Genomic DNA, 16,134 nt, shown 5'->3' with positions numbered 1-16,134 from the left:
TTACCCATGTTAATTTATTGTGCACACAAAAATAGCAAAATGCAAACCCCATCCATGCCTTTGAAGTTTTTGTATTAGGCAAGGTCACAGAAGAATGAATTATGTACCGACAGATGCAGAGAGGGCTTTTATGAACCATGATCCTGATATTTTGTCCTTAGTTTTTTATTTATCTGACTATTTTTCCCAGGTTGAACTAGGAGTTACTGAAAAATATGCTCTACAATAAGGAGATTGAAAAAGAACAAAAAAATTCCTGAGTGAACCATTTATCTCCTACTGAATTGTGTGAACTAATCTGAGTTCAAGCAAGAGCTCCCCCTAAGCAGTTCATATATTTTAATATGGTACAAGCACTCAGGATACATGGTACAGTTTACAGCTTAACTGGGTTTAAAACTAGAGGAAAACATCTGCAGCTGCACAGTACACTGGGTGAAATCCTGACCAGGCTTCTGGCTCACCAGCCTCAACCAGGCACAAGAAGGCACTACGGAAGTCTTGATCTTTTACTGCTTCTCAAACCCTCCACATTTAGCTGTGATAGTCAACCAGCACTTTTCTCAAGCAAAAATAACATTTTACAGATGATGGTAACTGTAGGAGGAATATTTTAAAGTTAATGTTTCATTAATTTTGTCCAGTGCAAATTTTCAGCTCTCTCCTATCATGGTGGTTCCACTGGAGATTATCATTAACTGGACCTGCTGATGTCAACTAATCCTCTGTAGATAACTTTTAGTTAGTCTTTTCAGAATTTAGTCCTAATTGCTTTCTCTGTAAGCTTTTTCCCAGAGTCACAGTTCCAATTCTTGCTTTTTTGTCTTGGCTTTTTTTTTAACTCGCTTTTTTTTTGGTCCCTATTTTTGGTTGGGATCTTCCTCTGCTTGTCCTTTACAGCTGAACAGATCTTCAGGAAACAATCAAGAACCCCTCCTCAAACTGCCTCTGCTCTCCACACTGACATGTTCTCCTTTGGAGCAACACATCTGTCTTTGGGGTTACTTACCTGCTACAGTTAATCTACTTTTGATATCAACCTTATAGACATTTTAAATGGACAGAACTGCTCTGATTTACACACACACACACACACACACACACACACACACACATATATATATATATGGAAATATATATGCTGATTTTGTGCTAAGACTTCTATTATTACATCATTACTGTAACCTCCATAGAAATGTATTTGAAACATATCAATTAGCCAAGCAGATGAGTGGGATGAGAAAAATATGTGTTATATCCATGACTGTAAAACAGAAACAATCTATTGTTTAACAATATTGTCTAACAATATTTTGGTATAAATATAAAGAGTTAATGGATCTAAAAGTGCACCTCTGAAAATGGTAACATTTCTTTAAATCACTTGTGAGTATTTAATCTTTTTAAGGGCCAGATTCACATTTTTGCTTGTGCCTATTCCAACCTTTTGACAGTTTTATTGTTGAAAAATTCAAGGTACATCTCATAATTGCACCAGGAACATGCATTTATCACTGGCAACAGCTCTGTGCCACATGAAATGAATTACTGTAATAGACATGTCATGTAATGGCATCATATTATCCTCTCCCTCTTTCTCCTCACCTTCTGCAATGAGCAGGTCAAAAATGATGGTAAGTAGAACAGACAAAATGACTCCTGAAAAAGTTCAGTAAGCAAAATGATGCCTGCTAAAAATAATGCTCTAGCACTACCATGAGTAATTAACTCCAGATTCAATATACCACATAATGAAAATGCTATACTGGGGCTTGAGCCCTAATGCTGCTGCTCAGCCCTAGCAGTTCAGCAGGGAGTGAGGCACTTCGGTGGATCAGGCATGAAGGTCAGCAAAACGGAAGACCAGGGCCCCTTAGATCCTTCTGTCCTGGTTTCTACACTGCAGCCCTCTATTACTGCTAAAAGGCAAGGTGATACAAGGCAAAACCTCACTCAGGCTCTCCCTGCTGTTCTACAGTTGCTGTGGCCTGAGAAGCAAAGAAATAGAACTATGTCAGACAGGGCAGGAGGTGACACATGGGATGTGTGCCATGAGGATCCAGTCTCATCATGACCCGGTTCATGAAGTTCTCACTAAGCCTTGCACCATTAGTCCAGATTCTAATGGGTTAGGTTTGGACAAAGTAAACACAGAGAGAGGGGAATATGGGCTAATTTGCTGCTTCAAACCATAGAAAGGAGTATCTGTAGTTTGATATCAGCCCCTGAAAGGAAAGAACCACTGGTAGGGGGCAGCACATCTCCTTTTAACCATTTGGGTTTTTAATTTTAATTAGATTTTGGCCACAATATATGTGGCTGCTAACTCAAAGTTAAGTTTCAGCATAAAGAAGCTTTAATTTCCCAAGCACACCCTCATTACTTCACATAATTCCAGCCTTACCTTCATTAAACTTTCCTCACAAATATCTTTGTGCTCATTTTTCCATCCCATCTGTAAGACAGCCTCAGTCATGTTATTCTCAATACTGTTTCCCTAACATGGGGTATATGTGCTTAATTCTCAGAAAAGCTGGGAATGTTATCAGCTCACTGAATTGTTTCTTCCCACTTTCCTAGCAATGTGCAGCAGAGTGCCTCTGACAGCAGTGCGACTCTGAATGGTGGCTTCCATGCTGAAGGTGCTGCTTAAAGGAACGAGATATATTTTTGTTACAAATAGGAGGAAGCAGCAAATTAGTCAGCAAAATGTGATTTTCTGTTATTAAGATACCAAATACTCCTAAGTCAATTTACAAGCCAAAGGCTCTAGCTTCTTTTCCTCCTACACCCTGCAGCTCAGCTGAGGAGCTTTCAAAGGATATGAGTCCCTTTAAAGTTCTGCTTTTACTGAAGACACTGAGCTGAGAGCAAATAAACAGCTCTTCATTTGGTTTTGTATGAAAATGTTCAACTTGAAAGCAGCTCAGCCAGACTGAAGTGCTGCTGATTGCAATGGCCACACTGGGGAAGAAACACACATGTTCTCTAATGTTTGATTAGGAGGTGTGCTGCCAGTGAGATTTTAGAGGGAAGTGCCATTTCTCTCTCCTCTTGTCCTTCCAGGGATGCTTCCAAGGTGGTCATGCCCTTTGGGTCAGCTTATTCAACACTCATGGACAGAGACATGTAGCAGAAAAAGGAAGGGCAAGGACCCCTCTGGGGGAAGTACCTCCTAGCCTCTCATATTTCATCTTATAGTCCACTATCTCCTCTTAATGTGAAAGCTCTCTGTTGGCACCCAAGACAACTCCTCAGGCCCGCTGAACTCCTGATCCAGACCTAAGCACAGGGGAAAAAAGGGGTATGAAAGGTACATTTACATACCCTACTGACATATGCATATTGGATGGCCAAAATTCTAGCCCCAGTGAAGTGCTTAAAGGTAGGATACTAAAAACATACTAATTTAAGCCTCAGCTCTGCTTACCTTGGTTCCAAGCATCAAAGCTGCCTGTTGTGCTTTGCAAAATCAGAACCTTAAAAATTTCCTTCAACCTTTCAGCAGACTAAGATGTGCAATACAGAAGAAAACATCTTTATTGCTAGAGAAAAAAGGTATTCTGGCATTGAAAGCTGTATTTTAAAAAATACAGGGCAGGCTTTTACTCCCAGTGATGTCAATGTCAAAGCTCCAATTGACTTCACTGGGAACATGATTGTATCCAATGGGTAAATAATTGCACATATTTCACATCTCATTGTTACCGAAAACTGTTCTTCAAAAAAGGAAAATAATAGCCTGGATTCAAGGACTCTATTAAAAAGTCATTTGAACTGCATTCTAGCTGAAATCACTTTTACCAATGAAAAGATCTTTTTGTTTATTCAAAATTTACATAATTAGAAAAGCACAAGAGACTTCTCCTTTCTCTATTCTTAGTCCTGTTGGTCTTGAAGTGCTTAAGAGTATCTGAAAGCCCAGAGTTTGTATTTTTCTTGGTTCTCTGCTTTCTACTAGTTCCAGCATTTTAATATGTTTTGAAAAATTCATCATGTCAAAAAATACCTTCTCTTGCATGGTTTTCATTGTAAAACATCAGCATATCTACTCAGTTATTAAACTGTTATCTCAGTAAAATGGGAACACAATCAAAAGGTTGGGCATTATTTATCTTAGCTATGTCTCCACATCAGAAAATTAAGACAGTGATGAATTACACATTACTATACAAAATTTTATTATCAGAGACAAAATTCAAATTTGTTTTGGTTAAAATACAGAAGATCAAGTTTCTCTTAAAAAAAATTCCATTTAGTTAGTCCTTAAGAGTGGAATAAAAATTTTAAGTTGAACACACAGTGGTCCCATATTTATGTAATCATTTTTAAAGGCATTTAACAAAAAACACTGTTCTCAGAAATTCAAATATTTTATTTGGCTTATGTTTTCATTTAATTTCTGATTAGTTCTATATTTGCTAATTAGCACTGTAAGAATAATTCTGCCTTTATTCAAAAAGCCTAGAATGCTCCAAAGCAACAAAAAACTTTGTTCAATGTGGCATTTTAGATATACAGAGAATCAGTAAACATCTCCCTTCTATATGCAAAATATATCCTTTTCTGTGAAAAAAAATAAATCAAAAAAAAAGCAGAGAGAGTAGTTGGCTCTATATAAAGCTGTGATTTTAAATTCAGCAAAAACATATCACCATATACTGCACCTGAAACCTATGTAGAAACATATTTCAACCTAAATCACTTTCCAGAAATACTAGTTCAGTCATATGCAGGAGTTTACAGTGAATATACATTAATTTGAAGTTTATAATTAATTCCACAGACATCAGAGGGACTGCCTACAGATTTATACATATGGTTGAGTCTCGGTCAACACAGCCTCACATCCTGCCTTACATCCAACTGTTTTGCTGAGTTGAAACTGCTTGAGTTAGCTGTATAAATAAAAATAACCAATGAATAATTTTTCAAAGCAAAATATCCAGAACTAGAAGCTATACATGCATGTACACATGATACATAGAAAGAAAAATGTGGTATTATGCAATCATCTGTATTTTCTCTGTATGAAAATGGCATTCTGATCTAGCAAATAGACATTTATATGAAAATATTGGTGAACTGTATAAAAAGAGTCAGTTTACTTGACACCTCTTACATGACAAAAACCTGAATTCCCAAGACTACAGATTTGAGAACTACTAATTACAATATTCAGAATTAATCTAAGGTTAAGACAGAATTAACAGAGGGACTCATCCATTATAACCAGCATAAACAGCTGCAGGATGACTTCTTTCTTCTTAAGGTGTCAAACTTACATGTGGAGTCTTTTTGAAAAATAATGAAATTTAACATCAATCCTTTATTTTCAACAATATGATCTATTTATGTCATTGATGTGTGTGTAGTTAGTTTTCAGAGAACCAGTTTATATTTACTTCTGCAAAAATACAGCAACTGAACACCTGCCAAAAAAGCATCATACTGGGAGATACAATCTCTGTTTTTATAAGGCTGTATGTTTCACCCACACCAAAGCCTATTGTCTCTCAAACATTACAACAACATAGCAAAATTACATTTACACATATAATAAAGCTGTCTTTATACAGGGTCATTATACAGTAATTACAATGATTTTTCCATTGAAAACCGTCAAAGTTTGTTTTTTCTTCACAGAGTGTCTAAGTCCAGGAAAGTCCATCTCTGTTGAAATCTATTGTTTGCAGGAAAAAGAGAGGGTAAGTAGCCACGCTCTTCACAGTACAGTATTCTACAGTTCTCAAAAAAAAAATTATAAAGCTTTATCACATTGGAACCAATCACAAAATATTATCCAAATGAAAAGCCAAAGAAAAATGAAAAACATTTGTCATCCAATATATGCTACTGAAACCTAGATACAAATTCACAAAACATCCTGTACAGCACCCGAGCTGACACCTCCAGGGCTGTTTTGGGAACAGTGGGGTAGATCCTCAGCTGGAATTCACATCAGTCACTTCAACAGATCTACCTCACTGGGCATCAACAGAGGCTCTGCGGCCACACAAGCTCCACCAGTTTGGCCACAGATTATTCTGAAATTACAGAAACCAACGTATTAAGTGGAGTGAAGCGTATCACAAAGAACTGAGACTGCATCTTGGCTGCTGGCCTGGTCCATTGTACCATGGCTATCCTGATCAAGCAAATCCAAGTGATGCTGTCCAGAAAACGCTGGGGGACTCTGGCAAAAGCCTCCGGCTCACGACTGCCTGCTGCAGCACAGCCCCTCTGCTCTCACAAAGCTGCTCACCTGTGTTCTCTACCAACATTGCTTCGATATTCTCAGGAAATGGTACACATCAAATAAGCAAAGCATTCTGAAATACTGATTGGCAAGGTCACACTTACTTCACTAGTAACAAATCAGTCAAATATAAATGCCTTTTCTTCTGAGAAATAACATTTGGTCTGACTCACAGCACTTCTCATGTGGGTGATTCTCCTCAAACATACCTCAATGAAACTGGCTCCATATGTCTTTTAAATTCCGGCCTCAAACTGTGTTACCGTATTCTAAGGTCAAGCTCAGAATGCCCCTCCACTGCCAGCATGGACACGAGAGAGAGCCAAGTTTAACCAGATTCTTCAAAATAATCTTGATTTTAAAATTCTGCCTAATGAGGGTGTGTGGCCTTACTTTGGTGAAAAATCCTTCCTCCCCTTCCTTCCCACTGAAAACAAAATTACCCATGTCAGCATGAACTACCTGCTCAAGTCAGAGTGGTTTCAGTGGGTTTCAGAACTGGTATTAAGACCAGCAGAAGCTTGCACAGTCATATGAGAGACAAAGTGACCAACTTTTTTTACATCTTTGTATGCAAAAAGAGAGCTGCACAGTCACTGGTGCCATATGGGTTTACGAAGGCATCTGATTGTTTTTGTTTGGGTTTTTTGTATTTTATGGTATGAGTAAAATTACTACTATTACTAGAATTATTACCAGAAATAATTTGTAGTATATCCTTATAACCCACTTGTTCAAAAAAGCCCAAGAAATTCCTGGTACACTTTCAAATATTAACAAAAACATCAAAAGGAAAATGTATCTGTTCCTATTCACACTTGCAAATCAAATATTTGACTGTATGAAAATATTTCTGAAGAGGGACACTATAATAATCCTTTACAAACATTTTGGTCAACACTTTTCAGCTGTGATGGCCAGAGCTGAGGTCTTTTTTTTCTGAGCAGTGCAGGCTCATTAGCTGGACCTTTGCTTTCTGCTAGCACAAGGCAATGACATTCATCTCTGAAGATCACTCACAACCCATAGTCAGCCAAGGGACCTTGTGTCTCTTCCACACAGATGAAAGGAAGTTGGATGGAGCCTTTCTGCATTTCAGTGGTTCCCAGCTGCTTTCCTAACCCAGGTGGTTTGGCACCAGTGGCAGGTGATACAGCCAGCAGTTTACTGACTGCTCCATCCATAGCTGAGCAAACAGACTTTCTTTAGGCTGCTCCACAGCTGGATGGTCCTTATACTCCTTCATGCTCATACTGACACTGGCTATATCCTGCTTAGGACAGGTAGCCTGATATGGTGAGTACTCATAGCAAGAGTGCTGCTAAGCTGATTATATACATTAGCAGTTTTCAAACCCTCATCCATTTTCCTCAAAGATAAAGTTGCACATTTGACTCAAAGTCTATTTTCAGTATCATTTATGATCATGTGGAAGACCAAAACCTTATTATGCAGGTATCTAAATAAAGGCACCTTCCCATGCAAATATTACCTTTGCTTTATTCTATCCTAATAATTAGATTTTTATGGGAAAAGTATGTCTATGGAGGATTTTACACACACACACACACACACACACACATACACTTTTCATTTTTTATTACTTTTGACTAAAGAATTAATTGTATGGTTCAGGATCTTTGCTGTGAAAGCACCCTTCTGCATCAGGGCATATTTCCTTTGGCACTCTAAAGATCAGTGAAATATCTACAACAGCCCAAAAACTACACAAAATTCACCTTCAGTTTCCAGCGTAGTATCAGAATTCTTGCTATATTCACTGAAAAGATAATCAAATTTAGATGCACTTGAGAACACATTAGGGTTTTTTTTTTATCATACATAACAAATGTCCAAGTACTCCCAGTAATAGCAGAAATGACATGTCATTTCAGAAGAATGTTTTCACAGTGTTCTGCCCTCGTCACAATTAGTAGCTACTACCATTTTAACAGCTATTAGCAGTGGATACAAGAATAATTCTACCAGCTACAAAGTAATAGGCCAGATACTTGTACTGGACAATTTTATAAAAAATACAATAGCTATTTTGTTATGCTGGCATAGAATCATGTCTACTCATAAGTCTTCCTATATGATTTAGGAAGCCATATCAATTAATAACTACAAAGGATCCTGAGTCATACAAAGGCTGATTAGAGAATTTACTCTCATCAAATCTCTATAAAATGACACCCATGTCCATGTCCACACTGCATTCACATTTTGCATGATCTCTCACTAGAAAGGACACTAGAAAGAAGAAAGTCAAATACTAGAAAATGCTGAAAAGTATGGAGTATTTGGCTTCCTAATCACCATCTAAATCATAAAAATGAGGACCATCTTTAGATACGGACAAGGGAAGAAAAGGACTGGGAAAAGAGAAAGAAAATCAATATGATAAATTGATTTTTCTAAGCAGCATTAGAACTTTCCATGAGGAATCAACTATTCTTTAACACACAGCTGTGTGAAATTTCTTAAAAAAAGGGTTTTAAAGACATATAATAAAATATAGGGTGTCTGAATATTGCAGAAAACAATTATTTTTTTATATATATTTAATCCATTTAAATTTAATCCTGATTCAGTGTGAAACAGCAAAATACAAAACATAAAAAATAAAATAATAGAGAATTATAATGGAAAGGCCAGTTCAACCTTAGAGCAATAATACTAACATTATTAGAATACAATTATAAGCAACACATCAATGGGTATCTATCATATATACATTTGGGTCTTGGTATCTGTGGTAGACCAGTTGCTCAAGGCCACTAAAATACCAATTTACATCCAACACCAGCTAAATGTGCAAGAAGTTCAATCCAAATGAGCAAGAGTTGAAATTTCTGTGCACTGTGCAAAACACACAGGCTGTAGCGAAATTTTGACTTTGGAATATACTGTTATCAGTGGGAAGACCAGAAACTTTTATGTGCATCTTGCAAGGTATGTAGTTTAATCTGTGGTTCTGGAAAAGTCATCAAAGACAATACTGTATAAAATTGTAAAGGGACAGACCATTTCACACTCTTCTGTTCTCTGAAATCCTCCAAGCAATTCATATTTGAGGACTTGGCTTTCTGCACACTCTTTGGATATCACAATTTTGGCCTTCATTACAGGGTAGAGGTTACATTAAATAGTATTTGGCTTGCTTTTTTATTATTAAAAAAACCCAAAAACTCTGCATGTGATTTTTCTCAGTAGAAATTAAAAATGTGACGCTACACACTGGCATTGAGGTTGAGTTTGGTCAACCGCATAAAATAATACTTTTCACTTTTAAATGCCTTTCATAAGAAGATATTCAAGTGCTTTGCTAACATTAGTCAAGCCTCACAACACCCCTGTGAGGTAGGTAAAATACAAAGGAGGAGGAGGATTTCACTCAGCTTTAACATGATAATGTCTCTGGGCAGCAGGTTCACTAGCACAGCAACATAGCACAAAGGTTTAGGGCTTACTAAGGCAAAGAGTTAACAGTACAAGAGCACAGGATTCCCTCTTCTTTTGGTTATATGTGAGTCAAGCTAATGTGCTGCACAGCACCAAACAGCTGAAAAAATGCCCACGTAAGGATTTCATGCACCCAACCCACAGACACCCTCCAAAAATAAAGGGCACACAACAACAGGCACCAAGATCAGTACAACAGCTTAGTTACAGGATAGGTCTGCTAGTTTTTGAGGAGCAGAATACCTTGGGAATGAGAGCCCAGAAAACAATACTGTCTCCACACAACTCTGAAAATATCAGAAGATCCTTGGGTTTAGTTCTTTTCACACTAATGTTTCATTTCACAGCTTACTGGGGATAAGCAACTGCAAGTGTAAAGCGTGTTGGTAACTTCCATGCCTTGTGAGGGCAACCAGACAGAATGGCTACTCTCTACTTTAGTGGGCCATGTGCTCCCAATGTACATGGCCATGATGTGGTCAGATGGTTGGGATAGGTTGGGACGGGATAAAGAAACTGTCCCATATCTATATTCTACCTCTGAAGCCGCTGCAATCTGACTCCTGAAAACTGTATTCTTGTGGCTTTTTCCTCCAGTGTGGATACGAGAGAGTATTTGCCCTCACCAGTTTTATCCTCAACATTTAGCTCCAGAGTGCAGACAGTCATTGTACAATTCCACTGTGTCACTGATCTTTCAAATTAAGGATTGAGAAGAAATAAACACAATTAAGAAAAATGTCATTCATGAACAATAGTCTACATGAAGTACAAGGGAACCAAAAGAAAACCATGTTCTCAGTATTAGTCAATACAAATAAACACATGTATACCCCCTCACTCTCTCCATATTTCACTTTTCAATTATGGCATAAATCATACATTCCATATTTGCAGAAGTGTTGCCTATATAGAGAATCTGACCTGTCTGTCATAATAAATCACTACAGAGCTGGTCTACCACATGCAAGGCACCCCTCTTGGGCAATTTTAAGTCTTTGCATGCAAGATATTCTCCCTTTTTCCTAATTTCCATTTGAATCTTATGTTTATTTATAATACTTGTGCACTGTGAGCTACAAAACTTACTAGTGCACAGGCTGGGTGACCTGCATGATCCGTTGTATCAGTGCCTTGTAAAGTAGCTGAGAAGAGGTGGTTCATGGATTCTGTGAAATCAATGCAAAGCTCCTGCCCCCACACACATTTGCAGTTGAAACTACAGAGTTTCATTGATCAGCAGTGAACAAATGTATATGATTATAACACGGTGATGATGTCCTTCTCATTTTCTCTCTCTAACCCTGCTCCTGGCCTTTTTCTCTTTCTCCTCTCTCACTATTCTGATTATTTAAATGTAGGAATATGGAGACTGCAGATACAACTGGTAATTCAAAAAATGAGCTGGCATCTTTCTAATCATTAGGAGACAATCTGAGTGGTAGACAAACTGGCAGCAAGTGGGAAAGTAGATTTTACATCTCATACCACCCCAAGCTGGAAGCCTTCTGCATTTCCTTTTCCTTGCTTTCCTTTTTTTCATCAAAATAGTGATTGTCATAGAGTCTTTGTGCTTTGTATAATGCCCAACTTCGATGTAACTGGAACTCACATACAAAATGTGGCTGTTATACATAAGCATGCTAAAATACAGGCAAAGACAGTACAAGCATGCACAAAATAGCCTTTGAAGGATTTTTTGTTTGTTTTTTTCCCGACATCTACATGCACCACTTAATATCATGTTTGGTTGTGTACACTGAGGACTGGGTTTCACAAGCATTCATGATCTTCTCTTCTGAAAATCTTCTTGACAATTTCACAAGAGTTCAGTGTAAAAAGAAAAATCCACAATGAAAAAAACAATCAAACAAAAAAACCTTATCCCTGCAGTCTGATCTCGTCTTCATGATTTTCATGTTGAACACTTTTAAAATGTCTCCTCTTCCTCTTGCAGTGAGTCATGTTTAAATGATTGGCTAAAAAGACAGATTACTGTGTCAAGGATTTTCTTAGCCACTGGAACAGTTCTTCCTTATAAAGCCTTTGCCACCTCACATTGGCTTCCACTGTTTCCACAGCACGAGAGAAAGAGACAGCAGCACCCCCTTCGTAACTCTTTATAAAGTTCTTTAGCTGGAAATAAAAGTTAACAGGTTAAATTTGCCACAACTAAAGGAAGCAAATATTTCCAGTGCACACAAATAAGTCAGCCATTTAGGACAAACTTCCACAACCAATGTAGAAGTAAATGCAGCATCAGGTAGAAAGATTTAATAGGAAATGTATTAAGACAGCAAACTGTCAATTAGATGTGATGCAATTGTTTCACATTGCACTGGAAGATATTGATATGTCAGTGCTGGATCACATTAATATAATTACCTCCTACCCTCCTGCAGCTCAACTGCTGCACTGCGTAGATGGCTGCTCTAAACTTTTATTTGTATCTAAGAAACAAAACTTCAAGCAATGGAATTGCTTCTAATTAAGGTTTATATGCAAATATCAGCAGAAGGCAGCCCTGATGCCCTTTGGTTTTATCAAGCTTCAAAACACATTAATTTTATTTTGATGTGCAGATCCTTTTTCGTTACATCACACAGGTCAGTTGCTGAAAAAAGGAATGATGGTTACAGTGAGAAGAGAATGGCAAAATAGCAAGCGGCCATGCATTTGACAATCGTTGAATACCTGAAACATACTCCTTCCCTTATGAGAAAACTTTCATCTTTTTTTCTGCAGACTGAAAAGGTTCTTGCTCTGCTCTTGTGTATTTTCAAAGTATGGCACCAGCACCTGGATTATTATAACCAGTGGTGCTGGCAGGTTTTCAATTGTTGTTCTTTCCAAGTGAGATTTGCTAGGCTGATCAGCACAGTAGATGGCAGATTATGTTGACTAGTACAAAATTTGATGGTTTTAGCAACACTTATGAATAACTAGTTAATTTTTTATCTTTTTTTTTTTACCAGTGACACCAAATTTACCTCAGTTTCTAAATTCTGACTTCCAGCAACATCTTTGTGCCTGGGCTCAGAACTGAAAAGGTTGATTCTGCAACTGTCTCATTCCATCACAGTAAAAAGCATGAAAGAGACCTGGAAACTATCAAAATCAGACTTTACCTGATCTCTGTACTTTTTATACCAAAATGTTTACAATACCAGTTTCTTTTAGGGAAGTATAACCAAGCAGCTCACCAATCCTATCACGAAGGCAGAAACTAAGAGTTCAGAAGGCTTCCTTGTGCAGGGCAGACACTCAGATCTGACCAACAGTGTCATCCCCAGCTAGGGGTAGGAAACCACCTATGGCTCCTCCTTAAGCTACTGAGGCCACCAGACTTGAGTACAGACAAATGGTTGGATAACATCAGAGCACAGAGTTCAAGTAATGGTGGTTGTGCTGCGTAAGAATCACTGTATCCATTTGGAGCAGCATTGAGTAGATGCTAAACAGAGTGTAGCACAACTGCACAATTACCTCACTCAGGACAGATGTAAAGTTAAAATGAAAAATCATTCCCATCTGTGATAGACTGGCATTTAAGAAACAAGGAGAAACACCTAAGGAAGTTTAGGCTGCCGGAGGCTGATGGGAGCTTTTCTCCTGGCCAATAACTGGCCATTTCTGAGAACTGACAGTAGTTTTGACCATTGAAAAGCGAGATCAACCTATGAACACCACCTAAAGACCTTAGCCTGGGAATCTGTCTCTTTGTTTCCTGGCTGTGAAAGGTAACAGAGCTCCAGCTGGCCTCCCGTTCCCTGCCCAGGCCATGTGGCCCGGGTGGGGGCTGTGCTGGGCCCAGCGGCTCCGGGCTGGGAGATGGGGCCTGCGGGGCTTGCCCTGGGCTCTGGCCAGGCCAGGCCGGTCCCTGGCTTGGCTGCAGTTTCTGCCGCTGCTGAGTTTCACCAGAGACAACAGAGTAAGGAGAGAGAAAGCCATTGATCTGCGGGCAGGCTGAGACAGGACTACACTTTCTAGAGCAGCCATGAAGAATCTCCCATCACAGACAACTCCAGCTGCTGCTCCAGCAGAGATCACAGAACAATCTACAAAGCCTGGGCAAGATTTTAACCCTTTCATTACCCAGATGAGACTTGCAGATTAATCCTTTTTTTCCAGAGAAACAGGGGAAGAGAGAGAGTGATCAACAGGTAAAGAGACAACAAAAACTATCAAAGATGGTGTAGAAAGAAATTAAGCTTCAGATGGGGGAGAGAAATAAGGAGATGCTTTAATAAGCTGAAATATTCTTTTGCTAAAACTATGGAGATAGCACAGACAACAGTGTTCTGAAAAAACTCCTTTAATTCATGAGAGAGTACTTTAGGGAGAATAGAGTATTTCAAAGTGTGTATCGGAGCAAAAGTAATTCATTGATAAAGCTGAGTAAAATGGTGAAGTAGTTGTGATCTTATGTGATGCTGGAGCAGAAACAGAGAAGTGAGAGTTGTTGAAAATTTGTGGCCCTTAAGTGGCAAAGAGAAAACTTCTGTTTCCAGAGATGGTCACAGAGACAGATGAAGAGAACTTTTTCCTTTGAATAACTCATCCTTAAAATGACACCCCTTGACCCATGACCCATAACACACCTCAGAGTGATGTGAAATGGGAGGAAAGAACTGATGACAGAGTTTTCCAGGCAGCTGGCATCAGAAAAATAGAAAACCATGAGAAAAATGGTTTTATTATGAAAAACTCCATAGATTAGCAGAAGAGAACTTCTTTTTCTCTACAAAGACTGATGAAAAGACTATAGCAAAGTTGGGACTTCTAAACACCAGGTTTTGTCGTCTCTGTGTTATCATGTGAACAAGGAGAATGGTTGGGTAGTGGGGAAAAAGGAGTTCTGGAAGTTTTATTCTGGTTTCTTATTCTTGTTGTTTTGTTAATAAACTTTCTTTATTCCTTTTAAGTTTTATACCTGTTTTGCTCTTCTTCTAATCCATATCTCACAGAAAGAAATGAGTACGTTTTCTAGTGATTTTTTAGCTAATGGTAAACCACAACACCATATAAATAAGAAGTACAAATTATTGTGGTGTAATTTGATCAGCATATTCAGTTAGCAGATTTTCTCACATGGAAAATACTGTGAGAAAGAGAAAACCACAGAGCACATTGGCAGGTTCTACTTTCAACACTGATGTTTTCAAGGACTGCCTTCTGCAGAACAAGCTAATTATGATAGAAATATCTCATCTTCAGTTTCTCAACCAATAGTCAAGAGAAAAAGACTAATCTTCATATCCAGCCAAGCACAAAGAACTGCCTGCACAATCCCCCTCCTGACACCACCTCTACACACGTGTGTTTTTGCAATCTGTTCCTCGTCCTTGTGCTGCCCAACAGGTTGGTGTTGCAAAGGCAGTTGGGCCTTCAACAGCAGCAGAGAGAACAGAGTTTCTGGACAATCTTGTTATTGTTCCTGCCCTGCTCCCCAATTACACTGAACACAATCTCACATGACAAAATAATTTTAAAATTACCTCTCTTAGTTCTCCTTCAGTATTGAGGAATTCTGTGACCCCACTGACAAGCTTTGAATTCATAAATAACGCTTCTCCATACCTACAAGGAAAAAGAGAAGATGCACAGAGAGTTACTGCAAGAGCCAGGTAAACTGAAAATTAGAAAGTAATTTTCTGTAAGCAAGGGAGAAGGCACAGGACTGATTTTGGGGGATCAAGGGAACAGCACTGGAACTGGGTACTGGTATTTCAGGCTAAAAAACTAGACTGAGACCTCCTTCTAGGCTGAAATGTTTGTAATTATTAAGACAGATGCTATTAAGCAGAATGGGTTTAACTACAGGCACAGATGAGTGCTCCAGAGGAGGAGAGGACCAAACCACCTCCCGCTTAATGGAACAGAGCGGACTAGGGGTGACCTCATGCAGCCTACATCTCCCTCATGAGGGAAAGAGGAGGGGCAGACACTGATCTCTTCTCTGTGGTGATCTGTGGCAGGACCTGAGGAAATGGCCTGAAGTTGTGTCAGGGGAAGTTTAGGCTGGATATCAAGTTCTTCACCCGGAGTGTGGCTGGGCACCGGAACAGGCTCCCAAGGGAAATGCTCACAGTACCAAACCTATCTGAGCTGAAGCAGTGTTTGGACAGTGCTCTTGGGCACACAGTGTGACTCTTGGGAATGGTGCTCTGCAGGATTAGGAATTGGACTCATTGATCCTTGTGGATCCCTTCCAACTCAGTTTTTTCTGTGATTCTGTAAAATACAGCTCAAAATACAGGTGCCAATGAAGGAGCAGAGCAGCAACTATGGAGAATAGTTCTGAGGAACCCTTCAAGTTGTACCATTAAATCAGACTTTTTGATGTGCTGCAGCCTTCTCTTCATTTTGTATTCATCCACCTCATCTGCATTACAAATGGTCTCTCAAAA

The 16,134-nt window shown here is 38.8% G+C and overlaps 1 protein-coding gene across 1 annotated transcript in view; it reads right to left on the bottom strand.

Annotated features, from left to right (window-relative positions):
• Positions 1-4,153: 4,153 nt before the first annotated feature.
• TRHDE (thyrotropin releasing hormone degrading enzyme) overlaps positions 4,154-16,134 on the bottom strand; it is a 211,945-nt gene continuing 199,964 nt past the window's right edge. Inside the window, exons 18-19 of the mRNA XM_015628042.3 lie at positions 15,223-15,304; positions 4,154-11,860 (exon numbers count right to left, since the gene is read on the bottom strand). Coding sequence (XP_015483528.1) covers positions 11,717-11,860; positions 15,223-15,304 — 226 coding nt within the window. The 3' untranslated portion in view covers positions 4,154-11,716. The remainder of the gene's footprint in view (positions 11,861-15,222; positions 15,305-16,134) is intronic.

The sequence above is a fragment of the Parus major genome, chromosome 1A (assembly GCF_001522545.3).
Source record: "Parus major isolate Abel chromosome 1A, Parus_major1.1, whole genome shotgun sequence".
NCBI classification, from domain to species: Eukaryota; Metazoa; Chordata; class Aves; order Passeriformes; family Paridae; genus Parus; species Parus major.
Note: the sequence above shows the minus strand (reverse complement) of the source record. Positions and strands in the feature narration are given on the sequence as shown.